We start from the raw sequence: 24,464 nt of genomic DNA, 5'->3' as shown, positions 1-24,464 counted from the left end.
GCGTGCTGAGCATAATCAGTGCGAGGCAGCTTGAATAGGCTACTGTTCCAGAGTTCAAGTTGTGGTTAAAGTTATGAAACCCAACCTGAAATCTATAAAGTCCATCTCCTTCGAGTAGGTAATTGGTGATTTATCATGGGCTGATAGATTTATACTGTTTCCTACGTCGGTGAATGCATTAAGTGTTGAGTAACGAGGAGCGGATCTGTGGCTCGTCTCCTCTTGGATTCAACTACTACTGCATATCGGTGTGATATGGAATCGGGAAACCAAACCAACATTTTTACCCCTGCTCGTGAAAGATCATGTTTGATGTTTCGATTCCACCATCAACGACGCTTTAGTCTTACTGTAATTCCATCGGATTACTAGTGGCGCGATAGTTAAGTCCCTCTAGAGTAGACTTACTAACAAGTAGGACCGTCATTATCGAAAAAGAACTTGTACTATACGCGTAATCTTATCCAGCGCTTCAAGACTGACCATGATCGCGCTTACGCAAATTTAAAAAGAAATTTAAAATTTTATACAAGCCGGGCCATTGAAACTACTTGTTTCAGATAACCTTAAACACGATATGGAGTATGTGAGTTTATTGGTGATATGACAAAAGCTGCGGCATTGTAGGGTTTGTCAAAGTGAGGCATATCGGCATGACCTGTGCTGCGAAGAATGGTGGAAAGTTAATATTAGATTTCAGGGCAAATATGCCGTGAACTCCAGAAAACTGGCCAAACATTACATCAAAATAATGTTACAACGTTACTCATTGGAACAAGCAGGCCGACGGGTCTTGTTTCATACATATTTAGCCATGTTGTATATGGGAGCACGCTTGTCGCCTTAGAGAGAGTATATCACACATGTCAGCATGCCAACAACACTATGAATGAGGCTTAGACTAGATCAAAGTTGCCAGCTGCGCCGCACAAGCAAATATGCAGTTTCCTGACATCATAATCCAAATCACACATTGTTCGGAGAGACCGAATATACTACAATCCTAACCTGCAAGAAATACCGAAAAGTGCCCGAGTCCAAACTAGGATGACTCAGGCACTTGGCTACTAGTAATCATGGTTCTAGGGAGCCCCAAGCATGTGAAAGTGCTGTTCTCCACAAACGGCCATAAGCGCCAAAGAGCTTGCAAATCAACCTGACACTTTGGTTATAGGTCTTTCAAACGACGAAGTTTCAACAGCGCACCAAGCGCCCAACCCGCCTGGTTAGCTCAATCGGTAGAGCGTGAGACTCTTAATCTCAAGGCTGCGGGTTCGACCCCCGCATCGGGCTCAATTCCCGATGCGTTCCATTCAATGGAACAATTCGCTTTTTGCAATTTGCAAAGATTGGTGTTACTTTTGCTTGGTGGAAGTTCTGGTGTAGAAAAAGGATCCGAGGATTATCCGCGGAAGCAAGTTGGAAGTCGGTCTTGGCACTCCGAACAATGGAATTCTACTTTTGTACGGAGTATGCGGAGTATACTCGTGGAGTTGCGGAGTATATGACACAGGCTCATGACATTCTGAAAACACAGCAAACTAGTTGCAAACATGCCAAATTGAGATTGACGACTATCTCACTATTGGTTCTCAAGCCAATCCATTCGTCTTTGCGCTATGAGAGCACTATTCAAGGAAACTGGGTAGGATCTAGCCTTGATCATCTCTCAATGGTGCCATCACTTGGCACTTGCGATCCTCTTTCATCCTTGACCGCTGGGACACCAAAACAAGAAAAATTTTCACGATGGCCTCAAACTCGCAATGAATCACGAAAGGAAAGTGATGGGGGTTGAACGCTTTACCGAATCAAGCAGAGTCCAAGCGAGAGGATCAGCACAATTTTTTTCTCGGGGCCATTAGCTAAAGAAACCTGTCGTCTCCATACATAGCGTTCCAGAAGAGAGACAATATCCACCCTACCCGATGTCAAGCGACGCTAGAGACGACGTTGCCCTGCGTGAAAGGACCAGTTGTTGACTGACACCTTTTTGAGGCTCATGCGTTGTGGAATCGCGAGATTCTAGAAGCATGGCCTGCGCGCACACCGAGGTGGGTATTACCCAAGCTTTACGTAGAGCCACCGAAGCCCCCCGTGCCATCCGTCGACCGTTCTATTGAAGATACATACCGTGAACAGGCGATTTATCGTAATGAATGCAACATTCGTGTCCGTGTCATTACTTGGGAAAAAATCTCATGTTTCCTGCAACGGCTGGATCCGCAGTGCTCCGGATGTCTTCCCGGCACAGAACACGGAAAGCTTTGCGAAACGCTTGGCCTTGGCGGCAACAGAGAGGCAACGGTAACGGCATCCGAAAGAAAAAACGTTAGTGCTGGAGATTACTAGCAGTCTTGGAAAATCAACTCGGAAGACAAGACCGGCCCAATTGTGCTGCACATTTAACTCCGAGAGTATCAACTCCGCTGGCGGATAGTGGTTTATCCCCAGATTGGGAGAGCATTCTATATCCGATTTTTTTTTTGTGGCCCTCTTATTGTCACACACTTCCTTGCATCCAAGCACGCCATCTTGACGGGTTTGCCAGGCGGAGCTCCGTCTCAAAATATCAGCTCACTTTCCCAAATCCTGCACCGGCGCCTATTCACCATCACCAACCAAACCAGCGGCTAAGCTCGAGCTGATACTCGCTGCATTATTGATTCAAACTATCCTGTCGCCTTTTAGAAAACCTTCACGTGGCGTGCCCAATCGAGCTGGTCAATCTCGAGCGTCGTTGAATTTGGAAACTGGGCGCGGAAAAAGGGCTGAATCTATAAAGTAATGATTGAGTAATAGTTCGTCCAAAAATATCCTAGTTCAGCGCGAAACTGTGTTGCGACCAGTCGCAATCTAGCGCTTTGATGCTGAAGTCGCCAAGCTCAAGCTCAAGCTCAATGAGGCTCATGTAGCACATATGACTACATTTCAACTGTCAGAACTCTTTGATATCAACCGGAAACCGAGGAAATGCTTCAGTTGTCGAGATTCATGTTCACAGTGAAGTGACTTTACTGAGCGGGGAAATGACAGCGTTGAGATGCAATGGCAATCTGGGGAGCATCGCGGGGAAGCCGCTAAGGGTAGGGTATTCTTGGTATTCTGGGGCAGAGATACATTTGCATCACCTGTTTGAAGGCTACATTCGGATGACGTGCTGATGTTTTCATAGTGATGCCCTGTAGAGGCTTCACCAGAGCGCTCATGCCTCACCACATCAGTATTCAGATTGTCTTGGCTTTTTTCTACGGCCTTGACGCGTCAAGTCCATAAAATTGTCTTTGACCATATACAAAAGACATAGTTGTAAGTAAACATCAAATTCAGCGCGGGTCTAAATGAATATCCAGTTCAGAATTACTGCTGTGTTTGAAGGCATTCAAAATAGACGTTATTATGGTACGGTGCTCCGCGGAAATCACTACGGAGTCCGCCGTCTGGTGATCGGAAGATCGCCGTCAGGGGCCTCAACTAGTATATAGGGCTGGTTGGGAGCTTAGTAACGCGGGGAGGAAAGAGTCCGGGCGGGTGGCAGTGAGATGTATTGCGTGTCGATGATGCGAAATTGGTGATAAAGTTTATGATTACTCCATAGGCTTCGTGTCGAAAGCTTCAACAAGCCACGAACATCGCATTGGGTTGTGATGAGCGCTGCGTCAGCACTGCGATACTGTGAAACAACAAAAAAGCAGCGACAGACCGAATTGCTTTGCGAAGTCGGTCCGCCTTTGTGGGAATGGTGCGATGATCAAGGTATGCGCTGTGCCAACATTTTGTGTAGCCTGGTCACAAATGCAGTACCCATGATCGTCCGAAGCAAAAGTATATACGTATATTGTGCCGTCTTTGAGATTGTTTCTCTCTGACAATGTTGCGCTTGTGCTTTGCATAATCATACGAGACGCATGTCGCTTCGCCGTAACAGGGCATAGAAAAGCATCAAGTGCATTGTGAGACTGTGAATATGACTCCAAGTAGCAATGTATGCACACCATCAGGGGGGGACCATTTCCTCCCAGAATGGGAGGGTATCTTACCGCTCGGGTCCTCATTCCGTATACTTTGATTGCATTGCGCCAGAAACATTCACGATGCCGTCAAGTGGATTTGTATTCCATGGAAGAGAGAATCCACTTGTCCACCCTCCATGGTCCAGAAGGGCTGTTGTTTCGTGTGTGGAGATGGCGGTAATCGACGGCCTTCCCAGCAGCCAGCTCTCTCGTCAGTGCTACGGAGTATGGGTCCGTACTATGGTAGACAAAAGAAAAAAAAAGAGAAGGGAAAATTTGATTGTTGACAGCTGACTCAATCGCCCCGCCGTTGGTAACAAGAACGATCCCAAACCCGGGTAGTCTGTTACCCACCTACCAAGATCGAATTCTAAGCACGCCTTAGCATGATTCGACAGCGGATCCTCTTTGTGGTGATGCCCGTTCAAACTCTTGTGGGTATCGGTCTAGTAAGAAAATTCTCGATCGTGCTAGTTTCGCCCATGCGGGAGCTTGTTTTGGAATGAAAATGAGAAAAGTACCTATGTATGTATGGGCTTTGTCTGTGGATCCAACTGGGTAACAACAACTGCAATCCTCGTACCATATCTTGCGATTCAGGCACATGTGACGGGTTGGAGTGCAGCCGCAGGCAAAGCCGCTGGTATAGAACCAGACTGGCATTGCTTGACCCGATCGAGGCTTCCAACGAGCAGTTTGAGCCGATCCGAAACATCTGTTTTCAGGGCTCGTTGTTGAATGTCGCGAGCCTCATCGGATCCGGCCCGGTGCAGGAGGGTATTGGATGTAACGTTCGGTAGAACGAAGGGTTTATTTACAGCCACATTCGTGCCTGGCGCCAACAACAAGCGTTGGCGTTACATATTCCAGATCTGATCTCAGATTCAAGTCAGCGCCGGTAGAGTATATCAAGGGTCTTCTAAGCACCAACTGGGGGCTTCTTTAGTTGCAGACGATTCGAAGAAGGTTTTGGAGACCGTAAGCTGATATTCTTAGCGTTGCTGACGTTGTAAGGTGAGAGTATCTTCACGGCTTTCCATGCAATGTGAGTAATCCACGCCGTATCGTTACATGCTTGTTGCGTCAACGGGGCACTGTTCTAGAAGGCAACTTGCAGACTTGCTGCTAGATGAGTCGGGCTGACCGCCTCAACTGCCTCCAGATCAGGTTGTCATCTCGATCTTTGGCGATGTACCGTAGGGCTTGCCAGATTGGGCGCCAGTAACAGTTAGTGTTACCCAGCTGCGCCAGATGTTACTGATCGCAAAGGTTTCTCTTAGCGGGGCGGGCTGCAGTTACCAAGGTTGTTTTAGTGCTTTCATGCCTTGCTGGTTGACCGCTGGAGCCCGTGTAACAACATTTTCAGGCTCTGAGTCGACCCCTGGCCCGGCCGGAGCTAGCATCGATGAGCTTTGATCCCATGACACATAAATTACCTGATGAGAATGCTGGTGGCAGCATGACGCGACGGTGCACATGGCATTGCGAAAGAACTTTTAGGATCACATATTAAAACAATGTCCCCGCTACCCAGGTCGCAGGCTGACTGAGTTTTATTAACATAATTATCGTGGACATCGTTGTTCTTTGTTGATACCAATCACCATTGTTACACAGGTCATTAGCTGACCCTCACATTTGCACTTACACAACCCACGCATCAACTATACTACCCACCATCCAAGAGTAGTCAGCGACTTACATACACCCCTGCCTCACGTCATCGAGGAGGATCCGAACAAGACTTACCCAAATTACTTGAGAGAGAGGAAGTGTACGTTCAAGTTTATTGGAATACTTCACGGACAGGCGTCGCCCCTTAACTTAGAGACAAACTCTCCCAATTCTGGAGGACGGCGCAAGGAACAACAACAGTACCTGGACTGCCATCTGGAAATAACAAGGCGGTCGCGAGAGAGCTTCTTTCCTGCGACGGCGCATTTGCAAAAGTCATCACCACAACTTGCATGATCCGGGTTTCCCTAGTGGCGCAATCCCCCGGATTTTGTTTTATTTCACCCCTGCAGCAGCCATCCCATTAGTGGGTTGCGACTGGCGAATAGCAGCAAATTGTAGCATTTGGGGTTAGGAGTTCCCAACCTTAACCTTTACAATGCCACACAGAGTGGCAAGCTTCTTCCGCTCGTCTATTGACAGCATCAATACTGGCAAGACGTCAACACAGCGACGAAGAAGTCCGAGTTCCCGGTCGCCCATCGCCACGCCTAGGCCAGGTTCTACACGAACAGTATCGTACCCCAACTCCATCGACGAGGAAGCCGAAGAGCGAGCTCGCTCCACTAGTCAGTCACCAGCACCAGCACCCCCAGTCAGAATGCCGGAATCGGCAAAAGAAAAGGAAGGGTCCCACCATCGCCTGAGTTTTCCAGGCTTGCACCTTGGCGGTCACAAATCGAAAGACCATAGTCATCAGCATCCGCATGCATCGCTTGACTGGAAAATCGAGTCACCGCCCGCCGTCATGCACGGCGATGCGGAGAACAGCACTGGTGCCTTGGTGTCAGGCCAGCTGCTGTTAGCCGTCAAGGAGGCCCCTTTTGAGGTTGAGAGCTTCAAGGCCCGCTTGGACATCCACGTTATCCGAAAGCGTCCGTACAAGGATCACTGCAATGACTGCTCAAACCAGAAGACCGAGTTGAAGAGCTGGGAGCTGATTTCCGAGCCAGCCGCATTGTCCAAGAACGTGCACAACTACCCGTTCTCAGTGCTACTTGAAGGCCACCTTCCTGCTTCCACGGACAACTCCGTTGTCACCGTGAGGTACGATTTCACAGCAGAGGTGAAGCCCAAGTGTGGGCCTACGTTAAAGCTGTTGAAGACCATTGACGTCAGGCGAGCACTTCCCGTCCCCGAGACTCCTCACCACTCGGTCCGCATTTTCCCACCGACCAACATCACTGCCTCTGTGCACTATCCCAATGTCATCCACCCTATCGGCAACAACAAGCTCGAATTACGTCTCGAAGGAATCATTAAGTCTAACCCGGATGTTAAAACTATCGAGTATTGGAAGTTGAAGCGCTTGTCATGGAAGATCGAGGAGCATCTCAACACCGTTGTACCGGCGTGCAAGAAGCATTCACCCAAAGATGCCGAAACCGGCGAGCCTACTAAGAAGGGCTTGAAGAGAACAGAAGCTCGAACTATCGGCTCTGGTGATCTTGGCAGTGGCTGGAAAGCGGATTACTCCCCTAATGGCAACGTTGAGATGGAAATTGAGTATCAAATCAATCCCGCCCTCAAGGCTGCTTGCGACATGAAGAGCAATGACGGCACCGAAGTCACTCACCAACTGGTCATCGAAATGGTTGTTGCTCAAGAGTACGCACCAGTCAACCAACCCAAGCATGTCACCCCGACCGGAGTTGCGAGGATTCTAAGAATGCACTTCGGCACAGTTGTCACGGAGCGTGGCGGTCTTGGTGTTAGCTGGGACAATGAGGCCCCTCCTATCTACCAGGATGTACCGCCTAGTCCGCCTTCATATCATTGCGAGATCCCTTACGCGGAAGTGGAGGGACTCAGCCCTCTCATGGGCCCAACGGATAGAGCGCATTAGTATAAGATGCGACAGTTTCTCTGGTTTTGCTTTTATTGTTACACAAGCGATATGCTTCATTATATCAAGAGGCGTGGCACAGCCCCTCTTTCTTTCTTGGCGACGGTTTATCTGGTTTTAGAAATATACCCCTCTGGCGACTAGCATGAAAAGGAGTTATATATCATGCCTTGCGGCTGTTTAGAGAACAACTCAATAGGATACTGGCAGACAACAGAATGTCAGCTACAAACAAAAATTAATAAGGTGTATATGCACAATGACCAGTTCAAGCTTTCTCCCATACTTCATGTGATGTGATATGTTACTATGTACTCCTACCTCTAACGTTTCAGTGGAAAATACAGTTGAAAGTTTTACAGCTTTGGCGTCGTAGCCGTGGCCGAGCTTGTATCTTCATAAATCAGCAAGACTTGGCCGATTCTACAAAATAACCAAAGAATTGAGAGGATCAAAGACATTGTTGCAGACAAACGAATGGTGGGTATACAAAGCGACCACCACAGCTCTTGCAAACTACGTTGAGTAGAAGTACGTTGCTCTGAACAATTTACTTGTTCTACCTCATATCTGAAACGAAGAGTGACTGTCCTGGTGGTAATTCTACAAAGTCTATGTGTCCGGGCTGAGGTAGAAATGTAAACACACACACATACACACATATATATCTATATTCGTGTCTCTGCTCGAAAGATATCACTTGCAGCATCTCATCGTACATAACAATAACAAGCAGTGGCTTGCTAAGCTCCACCAAGTCATCTCCCCGAAGCTGCCATTCAGCCTCATTGGGGATAGCCGATCTACTTGTCGCAAGTACATTATCTGAACTTTTACTTTGTACTCTTACAGCACAACCGTCTCTCTTGGTTGTCTATTAGAACGCAAGCCTTCCACCTGCTACGATGGCACCAGCAAAGGACATATCTAACGACAAGCCCCATACGTACCGGGAAGAGACCCCAGGTGCGGGTTACTCTGGGCGTTTGAAGGAATTCCTAGAGGCACAAATGCAGGAAGCATATGGATTGGTTAAAACATCAGAAGCAGAGACAACTTTCCGCCCGCGCACATACAGTAACAAGTCAAATAGTAGCGCTGGCTCGCTTCGTAGGCAAAACGCGTTTCGCCGCTCGTCTCGACCGTCCTCACCGTCCTTCAGCAACATGTCCTCAGATGCCGGGTCGCCAGAAGCAGAGTCTACGTCATCTCCATTCGCTACGACAGAGCCTTGGAACGCTATTTGGGAAAGATTTTGCAAGTTGATCGACAGTCAACGGCGCTTGGAAGTTGTTTTGCGATCACTCCGTCACTTGCAGGTTGCGTCTTCCACCAGCGAGCCCTTGATTGAGGCAGACATGATGCAGGCTTATCAGAGGCTTCGAGTCATGTTGGCGGGTATCTCTATGAACAATGCAGAACATGAGGAGGTACTCACCCAGGTTCGAGATGCTGTTTGTCCCGAAATACGTGCAATTCTGCTTGATACAAACCAAGCGCCAGGCACTGATCAACGATGAGTCGATGGCATATCGTCATCGCTCCACGGAGGTATGATTTGGTTCCACTTTGAGAAGTGGATCAATTTCTACTGCAGCTAGAACCTGTGCCTCTAACCTTGTAACAAGTGGTATTTCGAGGTGAATTTCGAGGATCAGGTTGGTTAGTGTATACGGCGAGTAATTTCTCTTGTGTGCTTACGTCCGACACTAGAAAACCTAATTTAAGCTAGATCTATCTGGTTGTATTAGAACAAGGTAAGGTATGAGTAAAATATTTTAAATGAGACATCATAATTTTGGAACGAACATATATAGTACAGTTATATTCGTCTTTTCGTACGCTGGTGCAAACCATGATTGGCTTGGAAACACTAGTAGAACCGTCTGGCTTTACCTCCTTGTGTGAGAGAACCCCATTATATTTTATGATCATTCAACGATAACCCAAGCTGAGAGTTCCTAGTCTAGATTGAACAATTCATATATGCATAAAACCCAATCTGTCCGAGGCTTACACGTACGCCTTCGGTACAAAAAGAATGCTTTACACATATGCTCCCCTCGTTTTATTTGTACTTCTTACCGCTTTGTGATACAATTAAGTCTTTGTTTACACCGATACCCGAGTCTGCATGTTATCTTTGTCTAAAAATGCGAAAAATTGGCAGAAGCCATGTAACATTGTTTAGCTGCTTATGACTATGTTACAATGAAGTTGGCACGAAACACTAGCTGCTCCGGTTTTAAAATCCGCATGGAATGATCTGTGACAGACAGATTATAGTGGAGCGGGACTGATTATCTAAGCTCTGGTTTCTAATGATAGTTGGCAAGAACGCTTGCTATTCGTAAATCATTGACATCACAACATGTTCTTTTTTGCACATTGGTAGGCAGCACCACCGTGCAAGAAAATCAACTGCTAACTGAGATTAAATATATTGATATTAACAGACAGATGTAAGCGTATAAAGCGAAATTATAGCACTCAATAGACCGCATATCAGACAAATACTATACAGCTATATACAATCTGCTTGTTTCATATCTTATATCACGAGAAACATCTATTACGCTCAAAGAAAATGTGCTAATATCACAAATGTTTACTTGTACAGGCTAGTGAGTATATACACTAGTCTCGACCCAAGCAAGAAAATATCAATTCCTAATCTCATTGCCATCGGCAGCAAGTTATCTGATTAACACTAATTTGATCAGTTATCTTACTAGGACAACTCTTAGAACCAAGATTGCAGTTCATCCACCGATCGGCGCCAGCTAATTCCATTTCCTGCTCCATAATACGCCTTTTTAACATTACTTGAACCTATTTCGAGAATTCGTAAGGAATATAATGTCGTCCTTTACACCTTTGCCAAAGGTTATAGAATCTCCTGACGATGACCGCCGTCCATCGTGGACAGATGGTGACGATGCGGAGTTCACTGTCAGGCACTTTGCTTACAATAATCGGCATGAACAGGAAACTCAGACCGCGCAGCAGAGTACTCCTTTGACCTCCTATCAACTAACGGCTTCGACTACTCCTTTGAGACCTGCAGCACCAAAGTGGCCAATTCCTGCTGTTCCTCAGCCACGACGACGGGGAGAAGAAAATTACTGGGTCATTAGGCTAGATCCACCCTGGCGGACCCTTCAGGAGAACGTTGAGGCATTACGTTTAGATGTGCAACGCCATAACCTGGTAATTAACGCGCTTTTTAACCTATCGGTACTATCCGAGTCTGAAAACCCAAATCATGAACGTGTAACTAAATGTTTCATTGACATCCAAGATACTCTGAAGCATATATACAGCTTGGGGTACTTGCAGGACTTCTGCGATCGATTATGTGAATGGTCATCTCCTGCTGTAGCTGCCATCTTGAGGGCCAAAAAGCAATTATAGGAGACGAATTGTTCGCAAGGCATGGAAACAAATTTGGACAAGACGATATTCTGAGGTAAGCTAGGACAGACTTACCCTGCGTACGATACATGCGGGGTTACCAAGATTTAGTTGGCTTGTGGATTTATATTCCTATTAGCGTTCAAAGGGTGCGGCGGTCAAACTGATAGCTAATTTTCATAATACAAAAAGTCAATATAACAAGAAACCATATGAAATAAATAAACTAAGAAAGGATTGGCGTGGAAATGTATGGGGTGTATGCTTTATAGTGTATAATGGATTGTTCGGAGGGAAGCTATCCACGGATCTCTAGGTCTGTGGTTATATACACATATCAATATAGGTCCCTCAGGCAGAGCTATAATGGTAATTATGGTGGCCTAGCCACGGTAAGAGCCACGGTGATTAGCCACGCGACCCCCTTAAGATATAGAATCACTCTAGTAGTTTGAGTAGATTGTACGAGGCTATTGTATAACAGCTCCGATTGTGACCTTATGTTAACAGATTTGAAATATTTTAGCCTGCCTGGAGTGGCTCGCTGATAGTGCATGGTCGTTATCAGAGCTGAACCCACCTTGCCTTATAGTATAATCGGTTTCCGTCTTTAGTACTCCAAAGGTGTGAGAATATAGATGCGAATAGTCAATACTGTTGTAAATGATAATTAGAGTACCATACAACTAACCTACAACGTTACGGACAGTAAACTTGATTGGGCTAGTAATGTCTTGAAGGAACTTATTCCAGTCAAAAATTGTAAGATCTCACTACATACGCGTTTGAGTCCATAACAAAGGAACTCTCTCGTCCTTTGTACCAGCCATTGTTATCCTTCAAGAAATGGCCAACAAAGTCTTGTTATCATCAGAAGAGAGTATAAATGTTGTAGCTTCGCTTTGAGCGTGAATTATGAACCGCAGTTTACCAGAAATTCATCAAGATATCTACAGAGGAATTTGTGCATCCCCCGCACTTCTTCAGGGCACTAAAGCTCAGCTACTTTAATCCACGATGGCGCGAACTCGTGCATCATCATATGCAAATGATGACCCAGTAACGTCAGGTTACCGTTATCGTCCGTTGCCGTCTACGCCTCAGGTGAGTGAAAACTACAGAAACAAGCCATTGCCATTGCGACCTGGCGAAGGTCAAGTTCCAAGAACTGGAGATTCTCCGTATCCAGCGCCCCTCCACTTGCCGGGGAGGTCACACCATCGTGCACCGTCGCATCGACCCGAGGTCCGCCGAGCTCCATTTGACTATTCTTATGTTGGCTTCGCCGAGCCGGTCCCTCGATGGCCCGATAATCCGCGTCCTTATGCTACTGAGCCAGTGTTTGTGGAAAGATCCACCACTGCAGATTATGGTGGTGCTCGTCACACTTATTATGAAGGCCGCCCTTATCCTGCCGTTTCGGCGCAGGCATCTTGTAGCTATCCAGATCAAGGATCCTCTTGCTACGACGAACAAGATCAAGGATCCTCTTGCTACAATGATGATGATGAATGGATTCAGGAAGTGCCTCGGCGAGCAAATAGTGTAGGTGTGGCGAAGAGTGCACCGTCAGACTGTCTCTTATGGGGAAGATACGCGGGGGCGTGGGGTGATTTACAAGACGAATTTGCAATGCTTCGTCTCAGTAACGATACATGGCAAAGGGCTATGCATGCGTTTGCAGGAATACATACTGACTATATCACAGTAGGAAATTCTCAGCTTGTGACAACTCACTTCGCGACCCTTCGAAGTATCCTTAAGCCGTATTGGGGGGAAACGAAGACTGAGCGTTGGATTAACTCGCTGGCGTCCTTGGCAAATTCCCCTACTCTATCAATTTTCGAGTCATCCGATTCTGATTATGATTCTGAGGTACAAAAATCACGAGGAAAGAATATCGCCTGGGCTGTCGGAAGCGTCGGAAGCGCTGTAAGTGGCCTCATTCGGAAATTGAGCACTAGGTCTCGGCCAAAAGGTTCTCGTAGGCAAAGCCGAAAGAGATCCACTGCTCCTTCCACGAGCTCATATTATGGGTGAGGAACAAGAACTCCTTTTTGTTTTTATCAGCAAAATGACCATGGTTGATAGGTATTGAGACAAGTGTTTCTTTACATTTTCTGCGCTAGTCTAATCGCAATAAAGGCTCGGAAGTACCTTCTTTTGCTAGCCCTAGATGTCCCACTCGCGCTCCGCTGAAACGTCAGGGTAGGTTGTCATTAAATACAGGAACAATCAATAGATGTGTCTGAGGTGCCCAAAGATATGGACTTCAATGCTTCTCATGGAATAACAGGTAGTTTATCCTCGTAAATACAAGCCGCTATTGACCAAGATTAAACTCATCACATTGGGACTCTCTGCCACGTACTGAAATGCACTCGTGTCAATGTACTCGGTCCTTGCGCCATGCGCAGCAGCTTAGTGAGCAAAGCGAAAGTCTAGTCGTTTTAGTCCCTCATCCTTGGTACTCAACACATAGTCGTGTTGCTCTTCGGGGGACATCGAATTCCACTGTCTATCGCGAACCTTGTTTCTCCAGATGTAGAAAGCCTTGACGGCGTAGAACAGCAGGATATTGAAAGCTGTGATAGAGACGAGGATCTTGTTTCCTCTAGAATAGAGCGGTTGGTCGTCGTCTCGGTAGATATTGCTAGCGATCATGTTTCCGCTCTGCACAAACATGTTGTAGAGTGCGGCTGAAACAGCGCGTGTGCGAACTGCATTGCTGTTCTTGGCGTTCCAACCGACCAAAATGGCATGGCAATAAGGATACGACAGGAGGCCGGTGAGAAGAGCATAACGGACCCATGGGCTTGATGAGGCAGGCAAAGTAACAAGAGCGATAAGCCATGGAAACATCCATATGTTGGAAATGGAAGAGATAATAGCGCGCTCGTTGGCTCTCTTGGAGATCCAAGTGACCACGAGCAGATTGATGGCGAACAGGAATTGAGATGGGATAGCGAGGAGGTTGGCTTGGAAGGTAGAAAATCCAAGTTGCCTCAGAATGTAAGACAAGTAAGTGTTCGGCGGAGATGGTGGAATATAGGCCAGCAGTCCGATGAGGTATAATGGCCACATTTCCCAATCGTTTACTGCTGCGAAAAGCTGAGTAAGTCCAACCGCCTCGCGGTTGTTCATGTCACCCTTGCTTGGATCATCTCTTAGCAGGCGATTGACCATGATGGCTTCTTCGTGTTCCGTAAACCAACCGTCTTTACCACGAAACCAATTACGTGTCTGGCAAGGCCCTGGAGGCATCAACGCCCATGAGAAAATACCTATGATAAGGGTTATGATTCCCTCAATGATGAAGAGCCACTGCCAACCGGACCAACCACCAATACCACGCATCTACCAGTAACGTAAGTCAAGTGTGGAAAAAATAAAATAAAATAAAATAAAAAGGAAAAGGCAATGTTATCCCATGGTACTGCCAATAAGAAAACAAGATTAAGAAGCAACGTGTTGGCTGTATGCTTTTGTGACTCACCTGGAGGATACCTGCGGCAAGCAAAGAGCCAACGATATTGACTGTGCTCAAGGCTGTCCAAAACCACGATAGTCTGATAGGCAATTCATTTCCTTTATAAAAATATGTCAACCAAAGGACGATGTCAGGGATGAAACCTCCCATGAGCAGTCCTAAGAGGGCTTTGATGGCATAGAAGCCAGCACGGTTCTTGAGGAAAGCTTGTGACCCGGCAACAATAGACCAGCACACCATGATAGTAGGTATCCAACGATCGGCACCGAGCTTTTTGCTAATCAGACCACTAGGAAGCTCGGCTGCCAAGAAACAGGCGAGGAATATTGTTTGCCCATAATTGAAGTCATTGGTGTTCATGCCTATAGCCATAAGTTCAGAATTGAATAATTTTGAACTCTTGTGGAAGGGACTCACCAATTTCTGGCAGCATATTATCAGAGATAGCCCGATTGATATTTCTCCGATGGATATCCAGGGCGCAGAACATGAGCCAGGCCCAGGTCATGATTCTTAGATCAATCTTCCTACGCACTCTCTTCTCTTCGTCTGCGGTCCAGCTTAGATTAGGGTCAAATCGGTGGCGATTCTCATACCCTGCATTCTTGTATACGTTACGCCAGTAACTAGCTATCGTAGGGTCCTTGAATATGTGGTTCTCGGACGAGCCGTATCCATCAGCGTCAACCGTTGGAGCCTCCGAAGATTCGACAGCGTGGGAATTATCGAGAGAAGCTACTTGCTTCTCGTCTGTAGACGAAGACATGATGCTGAGAACCAAGTAGAATCGTTCTAAAGCATGCGCTCGAACGCGGTGAATCTAATGCTTCTGAATACGAACAGACTGGCTGCACGACTTGGTCGGCAAATAATATCCTGTAAGTTTGAGTAGTGCAGGCGAGATTCATAGAGAAGGCACAGGTACGGTTGCATATCTCTACTCATATAGAGACCTCTCTAAAATTGCAGCGATTCTCTACGATTACACCATATCGATGTGAAATTGCAAATGCTACTTGGCGAACATTTTGGGGCGCAATCCTTTCTGAATTGACATCAAGTTTATCGCGACTTTGTCCATCATTTCTTGACATCGCCCTTATCGTCTTGGCCCTTTCTTGGATGAAATGAATTGCATGCGAAAAGTTCAAAATCTTGTCGGAATGGGTGTTGGTCGACTCTTGGCAGCTTGGCCAGGGTGACCTCATCAGCACTAGATATTCGGCATCGCAGATTGCGCTAAAAATGCGGCAGAAAATGGCTGTGGTGCTTTTCTGACTGGTCCACCTGCCATTCAACTCCCGGGCTTACCGACTTCCGGCCAGATCCAGATTCTAGACCCTGATGAGGCTGGGACCTGGACCCAGTCTGTCGGTATTTGCAGGTTCACCCATTGTGGATTACGAACACTGTGAAATGCTCGCGCCTCCAGTGATCATTAAAACAAATCTATCGTACCGGCAAACTTCAAGTCTAAGCCAGCAGTAGTATGTTAGCTTCACGCCATACAGATAAGCTGGTCGCTACAACGTTCAGGACCGTTATGTGTATAGGCAGTACTATGATGTAAGGAATACAAGTGCGGCAGACTTGCATTGGAATCTTTGTCGATAAACATAATACTGGCCGCAAAACCTAGGGAATATTCCTTCTACAGGCATTTCCGCAATAAGAAAGCAAATGTCCGATGGGAACTGCGCCAAAGGAGAAGCTATGTCGCATCTAAAAAAAAAAAACCAACGTATATCAGCTTAGATGTACAGGATAGTCATTGAAACATAATACCGGGAATTTGAGAGAGATGACTTATAAAGCAAACCTCCATACGAAGTAAGAGTCAAGCCATGCACATCCGCCTGAACTGATAGAATGGGTTTAGCAGCACTTAGAATATGCCTCGAGAGGAATGAATCTACTATTTGATCGTGGCAGTCCTGCATTGCTTAGCCCACGAAACAGGGACTCGAAAAGACAAGCTTGCTCAAGTCATACAATACAGTCCCCCTAGGTTCGTACGTCGCTTCCAAAACCACCGAATTATCACTGGCGAATGGTTACAAGGTATCTTGACCACATCGTCTCCAATTAAAATTGGTGGACTTTCGCGGGGAATGACCGATTCGTTCTGCCAACACATGACAGTTCGACAGAATGGGGATGGCCGATAATGCTTGATTGGTCCTCTGCTTCGAGAAGCTGAGCTGTCAACGTGTGTGAACGCACTCACACCACTATCGGATATAGTGCAACCCACAGCCGGCCGCATGGCAATTGAACTGTTCGTTGGGCAGCAATACCCCAAGCTTTGCAGGCGCGGAGTAAGATCCGATCCATTGGATTGGGAACACAGCAACCAAGTTTCAATGCCAGAATGTATAATATAACAACGTACCCCGCCAATAGTATTCGTCTCTAATAGTGCATAGAGCCGCTTCCGTCGACTGCGACATCGTCGTCCCTACGAAGTCGCACACTACAACGCCAGTAGTTCTTATTACCGTCGTGTCCATCCATATCTTACAATAAAAGATAAAAGAACGCTACCATGACCCAAAGAAAATTACTGCAAGAGGGGCAAAATCTAAAGAGACCAGTATGGAGTGAATGCTTCCCATATCCTAGAAGCTGATACTGCCGCTGTAAACTCAACTCGTGAAGAGTCCCACGCGCAATTAACCACCTCATTCAAGCAGCCATTCATGTAGGTGGCGGTGCAGCCGCTGGTTCACCTCCATCAGAGGCCTTGGAGCTCTTTGAGCTCTTGGAACTTGATGATTTGTGGTGTTGGTGACGATGTCGTCTTCTGTGTTTTTTGACGCGAATGGATCCTCGATAAATATAGAGGAATGCAAAGCTTGCAATCAAAAATACCCCAAGAAGCACCCCCACAACAATGCCGATGGTGGTGTCAACGTCTTGAGATGTCGCCCGTTGTCGGAGTTGGTGTTCATAATTGTTTATGTGAGAAGACACTGGGGCGGTTCTGCGATTGAGTCTTTGAAAAACGGTGGACCAGGTATTTCTCAGCTCAGCTTGTTGGTCCGGCGCATAATTGGAGGTCAGGCCCGAGGCTGGCGTCCATGGAGTTCTTTGCCCGTGATCGGGCTGCAGGTCGGGGACTTGTGGGATATACATCGAGGTAAGGCGATGTTATGATTGGAGCAAGCGTTGTTCAAATGTATGAAAATAGATAGATTCACACATGTGGAGCCACGAGGAGCATAACGAGAGCGAAAAACGAAAAATGAACGCAGAATAAATGCATAAGAGTAAAGTAAATGTGCGAGGAGAGTTGATTTAACTTCCTGTTGTTCAACACAGAACTTATGCTTGGGCATAGTAGATTGATTGTGCAGATGAGCATGTTTCGCATGGGTTGACAGGGAACTCTCCCCGAATTGTCCTTTTGCGTCCGACGATTGGGTTGAAACCTACGATCAGGAGGGGCTGACGCGAGTTGTAATTCGTTGCTGGTATGATGCCACCACCGCAGTGTATTGTCTTACGTTACGATGCAATGCGGAAACGCTTCACGATAGAGTAGGTGCATGCATGTTGTCGTGGCTGTCGTTTGTCCCGGCCGTGGGCGGGGTCGGCTGCAATGTCGAAAAGCACACAGAACGGTTGGGCTCCTGCTGTGCAAGGCGCGTACTCAAAACAATGAAGCAATCTTCCAAGTCTCAATCATAAGAAAGAGCGAACAGAGGTCGAAGTGGTAGTTATAACTGTTATTCACTAAAGGCGACAATCAGTCATCCAAGGTAGTTTATGGCCCTCAATTTCTTACATTCTGGTTTTGCCTACTCATCAAAGCGTCGGGGAGCCTGTTCTCCGGCAGAATACTCAGCATATAATATATTAGATGGCGTAGCTTTATTTCTACAAACACAATCAATGCCACTTCCAGAAGCTGGGCGGATCTATGAATCGTTATCGTTCATGCGAGTTGCGGTATGTGTAGCCTTCATCCAGCTGTTCGGCAAACTTTCCGGGTATTCAGGGGCGTGGCAAGCGATGGCTGCAAAGGAAAGCTTTGACTTCATTAACCTTAGTGAATGTGGTGATTCGTCGCATGCGAAAAATGTATTGGGCAGGAATAGTCGAGTGTGACCGTCGCCTTTTCAGGTCTTAACATGTACAAGTGAAGGGTCCTGCACTGCAGCAATGCCAACGCACCGACGGCCACTAAAGCGTGCAGCCTGTGGATGAGGCGGGATGCAAATATTTAGTTTCGGCCAATGCCTGGAAACCATCTTGCATGAACCCAATGGACCAAAGGAAGGGGTAAGCTGTAGGATTAGCCAAGCCCACATCGAATTGATACTTCTGAAAAGAGATATGGAAGTTTTTCGTGGTATCAATGTACCTCCCTCGAACCTTGGAATTTCCGAGGGATGATGCTTCTAAACTCATGCTACAGTGAATCTCGGAGCACACTCTAAACACATATGAGCTTTACTTTGCTAAGCCACAACTTAAGAACATAGCTCAAAACAGTACTGGTGGCTATATTTGGTATCAGTATGATGCGTTGAGCAATCTTTTGGTTGGTGCGACGAAAGAACGAGGAATTGGTGTCACAATTGAGATTGAAGTACGGATCATATGAGTTACAGCGCTTTCTAGCGGCCTTAACTTACATGATCCTCTGACCTGCATTGTGTGTGGTCTGACTGACAACAGCAAAATGTCATTTGTAATACCTCCTCTCAGATCTCATCACATTGCGACATGCATACACTTTCGAGATATGCTCAAGTTCTCATCAGATCCGAAGCGCCGATAATGAAAATGCTAACATTTTGACCCAATCTGGTCCCACGGAATGCGGAAAAGAACAGTGGAGTGGTTACACGTGGACGCTAAAATCGTTGCCGTTAATTAAAAGTGGAAATAATCGCTGCTTTTTCAAGCTGTCGCTCTCATGCATCATCTCAGCAACCACGAGGTCAAAAGAAGATCCGGAAAATGGTGGTGGAATTACCCGCCGATTCAGAAAATGCGGAGCCGGGCAAGGGTAACATCGAAACAGAGACTGGCATATGAAGACGCCACGCTGAAGGTGCCCGAAAGAAGTATGACGATGTGAATGATTTCATGCTTGTTAAAACAATTGAAAATCCGATGCAGGCTTACGAAAGAGTACCACTAATGCCAGAAGATGACATCGATTGTTTCAATCAAAGGCATCACAGAGATGGCACTTTTATTTTTCTGTCGTCTTTTACTATCCCATGCAACACTCCTACCAGCTCCTCTGCTACGAGTTCCATGTTACTTACCTTCCGATGATTCTTCTACAATTTTCAAGGTTTCGACGCCTATAGGACCAACCGACATTTGCAACTACGGGCTCAGAGCTCGTTGAGACGTCAGCACGACATATTCGTAGCTCACACGAAACGAAACGACGCTATGGCCTGGGATGTCCTCCAATCTTGCACCACGAGAGCAGGAGAGCTGCTCGTCGTTAGTCATGATAGCAAATATCTTCGACTAGCTTCAAAGAACGACTACGAGAAAAGTTTAGAGGTCGGACCTGAGTACTTCGCCGTTGCTGATCGTCTGCGGAAGTGGCATTTTGGACTTGATTGTTATTATGACGTATGGATAGGGATTATATCCCTGGTGGGAAGGCAATCAATCTATGCGACATCATTATAGCGCTGCTTAGCCTCATGACTTGAATTGTGTAGGATCTACTGATGACAGTTGCAGGAATGTCACCCTTGTTCTGTGATTTAGATAGATGCAGCTCGGCTGCTACCTCCCTGAACTCTCAGCAGCAAGAAGTTCAAGGAGTCTACGTTGTTCAAACAATAAGGACCTTGACACTGCCAGACCGCTGGTTCAGATTCAGGAAGGATCATCGCCGGAAGTCAGTCTCGAAAGAATGGGATAGCATTATTCTTTGTGAAAACGACCATTGGAGTAATATATACACAATGGAACGTGCCGTCGCGGTATGTGAGATGTCTGTCAAGCGTGTGTAACCTTTAAAGATCAAAGATGGGGCACTGTCATGCTTAAAATCTAACGTCAAGGAGTCATTGCACCGGCTCATTTTCAGCTGTCTTTTACACAGCTGTGTTGATGGCTACGTGATCAAGACTTGCAGGTGGCGGACGATCGTGCGCTTTGAGACTTCGTTTACGTTCAAGCCAGCTTGAGGTAGTCTCATCATAGAAGTTTCATTGTTGACTTGTCAGTCACTAGTCACTGGCTACTATCAACTATTTCAACCTGAAGAGGATACATGGAAGGATGGTCAGAATTTAGGCCGACATGAGTTTCGAATAGAATCTTGCCGCCCTCGCCTACCAAGCTAGAACCGGTGTGGCGGTACCAATGGTAGAGGTCTTTGATAATTGGATGGGAAACCACTTCATATTAATGGCTGAGAGGGCAAAAGGCTTCGCACACAGTCGGCTGGAGGAGCTGGAGGCTGTGTGAACTTCATTAATTAACAATGCCCAAGTAGACCTCAGTGCTAAATGATATTGCTGTGCTCAGAAACGCAGCTCACCAATTCAACGTGGGCATTCTTGACTGTTTCGTGTATGCATAAAGTCTATGGTTAAGAAGTTTGTCATCAAAAGTTCGAATGCTTAGAGAGGCAAACTCAATAAAATGAACAATCTAATAGACTTAGACATTCACGTGTGGTGTGGGCCGTTACCAAGGTATACACTCAGTGGCTACCCACCTTTGGGTCTGAATTCAACGGGAAGAAGAAGCGTATTTAGAGTGGGAGAACTTCCCTAGGGTTCACTCAATGCATCGCCTCGTGCTTGGTTCGGCTACATTTCACGACAAGATGGCGTTAGCAACAGCATTTAGTCCTGTTCCAGACTCACTGTTGCGAGCCCCATCAGCCGCCTCGTATGCTGAGTCAAGGCGGTAGATCTACACCACGTCCTGAGGAAGCGCGCCTTACACCTGGGGCGTCGTTACGACGCGTTTGAGCGCTGAGTGCTAGATCACGATGTTGAAGACAACCACTTTCTTTTTCGCCACGTGCCGTCCAATGTGCAGTACGATAGTTGCATTGTTGTTGAAGAGGCAGCGTCAAATGCCCTCCACAATTGTCAGAGAATCTGCCTAAGGCCATGGAATGTTTGGCGCATACACCTAGGGGTTAGGTGTAGGTTCTCTGCGCGAAGATTGTCGAACAGGAGAGTCGGGGCTTCAACCATACTTTCATCCATCCACGGTACGGCTTTGTAAGAAAGGTGTGTACTGGTATGATCCGTGAGGGGATATCATAGGCTGCATCAATCTAAGACGTGGATATACAATGGTACGGCTTCTAGCATGAGACATAAAAAGTACATCTGCACTAAGCGTTCATGATGTCCAGGTATGCTGACCAAGTTTGACTGAAGTCAAAGCCAATGATGACCAGGAAATTTCCATGAATGGGCCAGGAATCAAAGCTAGCCGGAAATATGTTGTGAGGGACTCTCTGATCTCAGGAGTCAACCAATTTTACACATTGAATATACCTACACCACTCACACTTAGTCATTATTTAGACGCTTTGTTAATGAGGAAAGTAATAGGCACTTTAAAGCACTTAAATCACCGGTGTTTATGCCACTAATGGACTCCACTCCCCATACATTCATCGGCCTGTGGGATTTCGAAGACGACGTTAAGCATTTTTGTCATGGTTCTAAAAGCTGCTTACACTCTTGTAAAGAGTCACGCTAGACTGGAATACGAAATGTCACGAGTGCAGTGAAACTCGAGGCTACGCTGAGTGGATCTGCTATCGTGATTCGGTGTACTGGTAATGTTCTGGTGTAGGAGCAAAGAGATTGTCAAGAAGTACACTACCAATGACTCGACAGCACACGTTGCAGTTCTGCGTATCTGGTCGCCACCACACATTACCATTTGATGATTATACCCAATTATACCCAATAATTACCGAATCGCAAGCTTTGTCTTTGTAGCAGGACGTCACAGTGGCCCTTCATACCAAAGGACGGTCCTACCAGCGAGTGGAGTACTATCACACAGTAGTGAAAGTGCAGCTCGCGGAAGGCCTGCTTGAATATCGCGTCGGACTGAAGTTTATCATGAACATCGTACTTATATTTCCTTTTAACATATATCCTATAATAGACTATATGTGTACATGCTACGATTTAGAAGCAACTGCAAAGTCCGGTGCACTTTTCACCAGTAAGCTCTGCACTATCTCTAAAGCGCTAAGCTCAACTCCAAAATCGGATTGGCTGTTGAAACTGCCAGTGTACCACTGACTGCCGCATGTCGAATTACTATACCCGGTACAGCTAGCTGCAGCTCCTTTGGCACTGGCCTCAAGCAATTCGAAGATCGTGTCGCTAACGCTAGGCACCAAGACCGCTGTCTTCCCCAACCAACGTGACAAGCTGGATTTGAAGCTCGTCTGATCTGTGGTGCAGCCTTTCGAGAGCTCACACTTCTGCTCATACATGACATCCGGCGCATCCGTTGTCGGTCCAAAGAAGGTGATCTTGGCTGCGGATACGAGCCCTTGAACTCGACTTTCCCAAAGCGCCTTCGCATCGCTGCCATCCTCGCTGTACGCATACATGTGCGCAGCACCGTGAAGATAGCTTGCTATGTTATAAGACCACTGATCCTGGTTGATGCCGGTACAGTTTGCCCCGTCCTTATCACCAGCGCCATCAAAGACGTGGAAATCTGCGGTGACGAAGCCGACACCCGAGGACCAGTCCCATACCTTTGTCGCCCAGTCCGCGAAAGTCTGGTTCCCCGTATACCGCGCGAGTCGCGCGGCCGTTTGGAAAAACCCTGCGTTCGTCACGCTGTTCTTGTAGTAATAACCCGACTCTGTAGTTCGATACTGCCACTTCAAGCCTCCATTGCACGTTCCGCTGTCCGCCTCATATCGGCTTGCGAAGAGGTTGAACGCGTTGGTGCTGAGCGCCAGCCATGAGTTGAGGCATGTCCCGTCGGCAGCCTTTTCATCGCAGGGCAGAGGCTCGAAACCGTACTCCAGCGCTGTTAGCGCATTATACACCCAGTACGCCTGATCGTCGTTGGCCTCCCATCCGTACTGCGACTCGGGCACAAAGTCCCGGTTATCGCCGATGTTTTCTGCTATCGCAACCAAGAAATCGGCCTGATACGTTGTATCGCCTGTGTATACGGTATAATCGAGAAGGCCGTTCCACCCGTTTCCCGAAAGCCACCAAAACCAAGGTTGTGGCTGATTAAAGTCGCCTGCTGTTGACTCAGCATTGTGGTAGAGGTAAAGAACCTTAGCAATCTCGGCTGCTGTATCTTTTATCGAGGCTGTATCGCTGGTGTTGAGGTCTAAAGCAGTGGAGATCGAGGCCGTTGCCAAGCCGGCAATCAAGTGAGATATTCTGATCATTTCAGGAAGGAAATTATAAGTTTCAAAATCAAATGTCAAGGAAAATTAAAAAGAAACCATAACCCACACGGGCATCGCAGGTCAATATATCAGCTCGACAAAGACTTAAAGGTCCTTTGTTTCAATCTTTTCTCCCCCTTCCCGCCCCTTCTAACAATTGTTTCTCGTAAAAAGCCAGCGAGTCGACACAGTCTGTTTCATGTTTCAGCTTCTGCTGACCTATGATCCTGCATTTCCCTCACCCCTTGCAACCCCATACGAGCCTACTGCAAGCGACAGGGGCACTCAGCAGACTCCGGAGTTCTGCAAGCAATCAATTCTCCAGTCTCGCTCCCAATGACAAGAGTGCCTGAGCGCCACGCGAGGTTTGTGGGGTTGCACGCCTAGCCATCGCCCACCAATCACGGACACCAGAATATCCTCGAGCCCCAGAGCGTAAGCATGGACCGGAGGAACCATTTGCGTTCGGCGGGGGCTAAATTTAGCTAGGTTAGGCCGTTTCTCCTTAAAAGGAGGGATTGACATGACGGCGCTTCAAAGGAGATGCATATTTCTAGAGGTAAACGTGTGGCG

The 24,464-nt window shown here is 46.9% G+C and overlaps 6 protein-coding genes and 1 non-coding gene across 7 annotated transcripts; 5 read left to right on the top strand and 2 right to left on the bottom strand.

The window, feature by feature from the left end:
• The first annotated feature begins 1,220 nt into the window (after positions 1 to 1,220).
• BKA67DRAFT_t159 lies at positions 1,221 to 1,293 on the top strand. The gene has a single exon. It is a non-coding gene; the product is annotated as a tRNA-Lys (tRNA).
• Positions 1,294 to 6,348: 5,055 nt separating this feature from the next.
• BKA67DRAFT_524616 (uncharacterized protein) lies at positions 6,349 to 7,593 on the top strand (the record flags this gene model as incomplete). The annotated part of the gene is made up of 1 exon (XM_046098591.1): positions 6,349 to 7,593. One exon carries the CDS (start codon positions 6,349 to 6,351, stop codon positions 7,591 to 7,593), a length of 1,245 nt encoding a protein of 414 aa, XP_045953703.1.
• A 905-nt stretch (positions 7,594 to 8,498) lies between these two features.
• On the top strand, positions 8,499 to 9,113 carry BKA67DRAFT_663527 (uncharacterized protein; the record flags this gene model as incomplete). The annotated part of the gene is made up of 1 exon (XM_046108200.1): positions 8,499 to 9,113. One exon carries the CDS (start codon positions 8,499 to 8,501, stop codon positions 9,111 to 9,113), a length of 615 nt encoding a protein of 204 aa, XP_045953702.1.
• Positions 9,114 to 11,710: 2,597 nt separating this feature from the next.
• BKA67DRAFT_581912 (uncharacterized protein) lies at positions 11,711 to 13,339 on the top strand. The gene has a single exon (XM_046103951.1). The coding sequence runs from the start codon at positions 12,025 to 12,027 to the stop codon at positions 13,045 to 13,047; it is 1,023 nt and encodes a 340-aa protein (XP_045953701.1). The 5' UTR covers positions 11,711 to 12,024; the 3' UTR covers positions 13,048 to 13,339.
• A 1-nt stretch (position 13,340) lies between these two features.
• BKA67DRAFT_639186 (major facilitator superfamily domain-containing protein) lies at positions 13,341 to 15,290 on the bottom strand. The gene is made up of 3 exons (XM_046105728.1): positions 14,915 to 15,290; positions 14,504 to 14,859; positions 13,341 to 14,364 (listed from the first exon to the last, which is right to left on the bottom strand). Exons 1-3 carry the CDS (start codon positions 15,261 to 15,263, stop codon positions 13,429 to 13,431), a joined length of 1,641 nt encoding a protein of 546 aa, XP_045953700.1. The 5' UTR covers positions 15,264 to 15,290; the 3' UTR covers positions 13,341 to 13,428.
• Positions 15,291 to 19,421: 4,131 nt separating this feature from the next.
• Positions 19,422 to 20,950, top strand: BKA67DRAFT_540634 (uncharacterized protein; the record flags this gene model as incomplete). Its single annotated transcript, XM_046100803.1, has 5 exons — positions 19,422 to 19,572; positions 19,809 to 20,101; positions 20,194 to 20,460; positions 20,714 to 20,764; positions 20,798 to 20,950. The coding sequence occupies 5 exons, from the start codon at positions 19,422 to 19,424 to the stop codon at positions 20,948 to 20,950; spliced, it is 915 nt and encodes a 304-aa protein (XP_045953699.1).
• A 1,693-nt stretch (positions 20,951 to 22,643) lies between these two features.
• Positions 22,644 to 23,891, bottom strand: BKA67DRAFT_524943 (glycoside hydrolase; the record flags this gene model as incomplete). Its single annotated transcript, XM_046098626.1, has 1 exon — positions 22,644 to 23,891. The coding sequence occupies one exon, from the start codon at positions 23,889 to 23,891 to the stop codon at positions 22,644 to 22,646; it is 1,248 nt and encodes a 415-aa protein (XP_045953698.1).
• Positions 23,892 to 24,464: the final 573 nt, after the last annotated feature.

This window comes from Truncatella angustata (assembly GCF_020726525.1).
Source record: "Truncatella angustata strain MPI-SDFR-AT-0073 chromosome Unknown BKA67scaffold_9, whole genome shotgun sequence".
NCBI lineage: Eukaryota > Fungi > Ascomycota > Sordariomycetes > Amphisphaeriales > Sporocadaceae > Truncatella > Truncatella angustata.
Note: the sequence above shows the minus strand (reverse complement) of the source record. Positions and strands in the feature narration are given on the sequence as shown.

Coding starts and splice junctions, on each gene's coding strand:
- BKA67DRAFT_581912 (XM_046103951.1), top strand. CDS start 12,025: ATGGCGCGAACTCGTGCATCATCATATGCAAATGATGACCCAGTAACG.
- BKA67DRAFT_639186 (XM_046105728.1), bottom strand. CDS start 15,263: ATGTCTTCGTCTACAGACGAGAAGCAAGTAGCTTCTCTCGATAATTCC. Junction 14,860..14,914: donor TAATATGCTGCCAGAAATTG/GTGAGTCCCTTC, acceptor TTATGGCTATAG/GCATGAACACCAATGACTTC. Junction 14,365..14,503: donor TTGCCGCAGGTATCCTCCAG/GTGAGTCACAAA, acceptor CGTTACTGGTAG/ATGCGTGGTATTGGTGGTTG.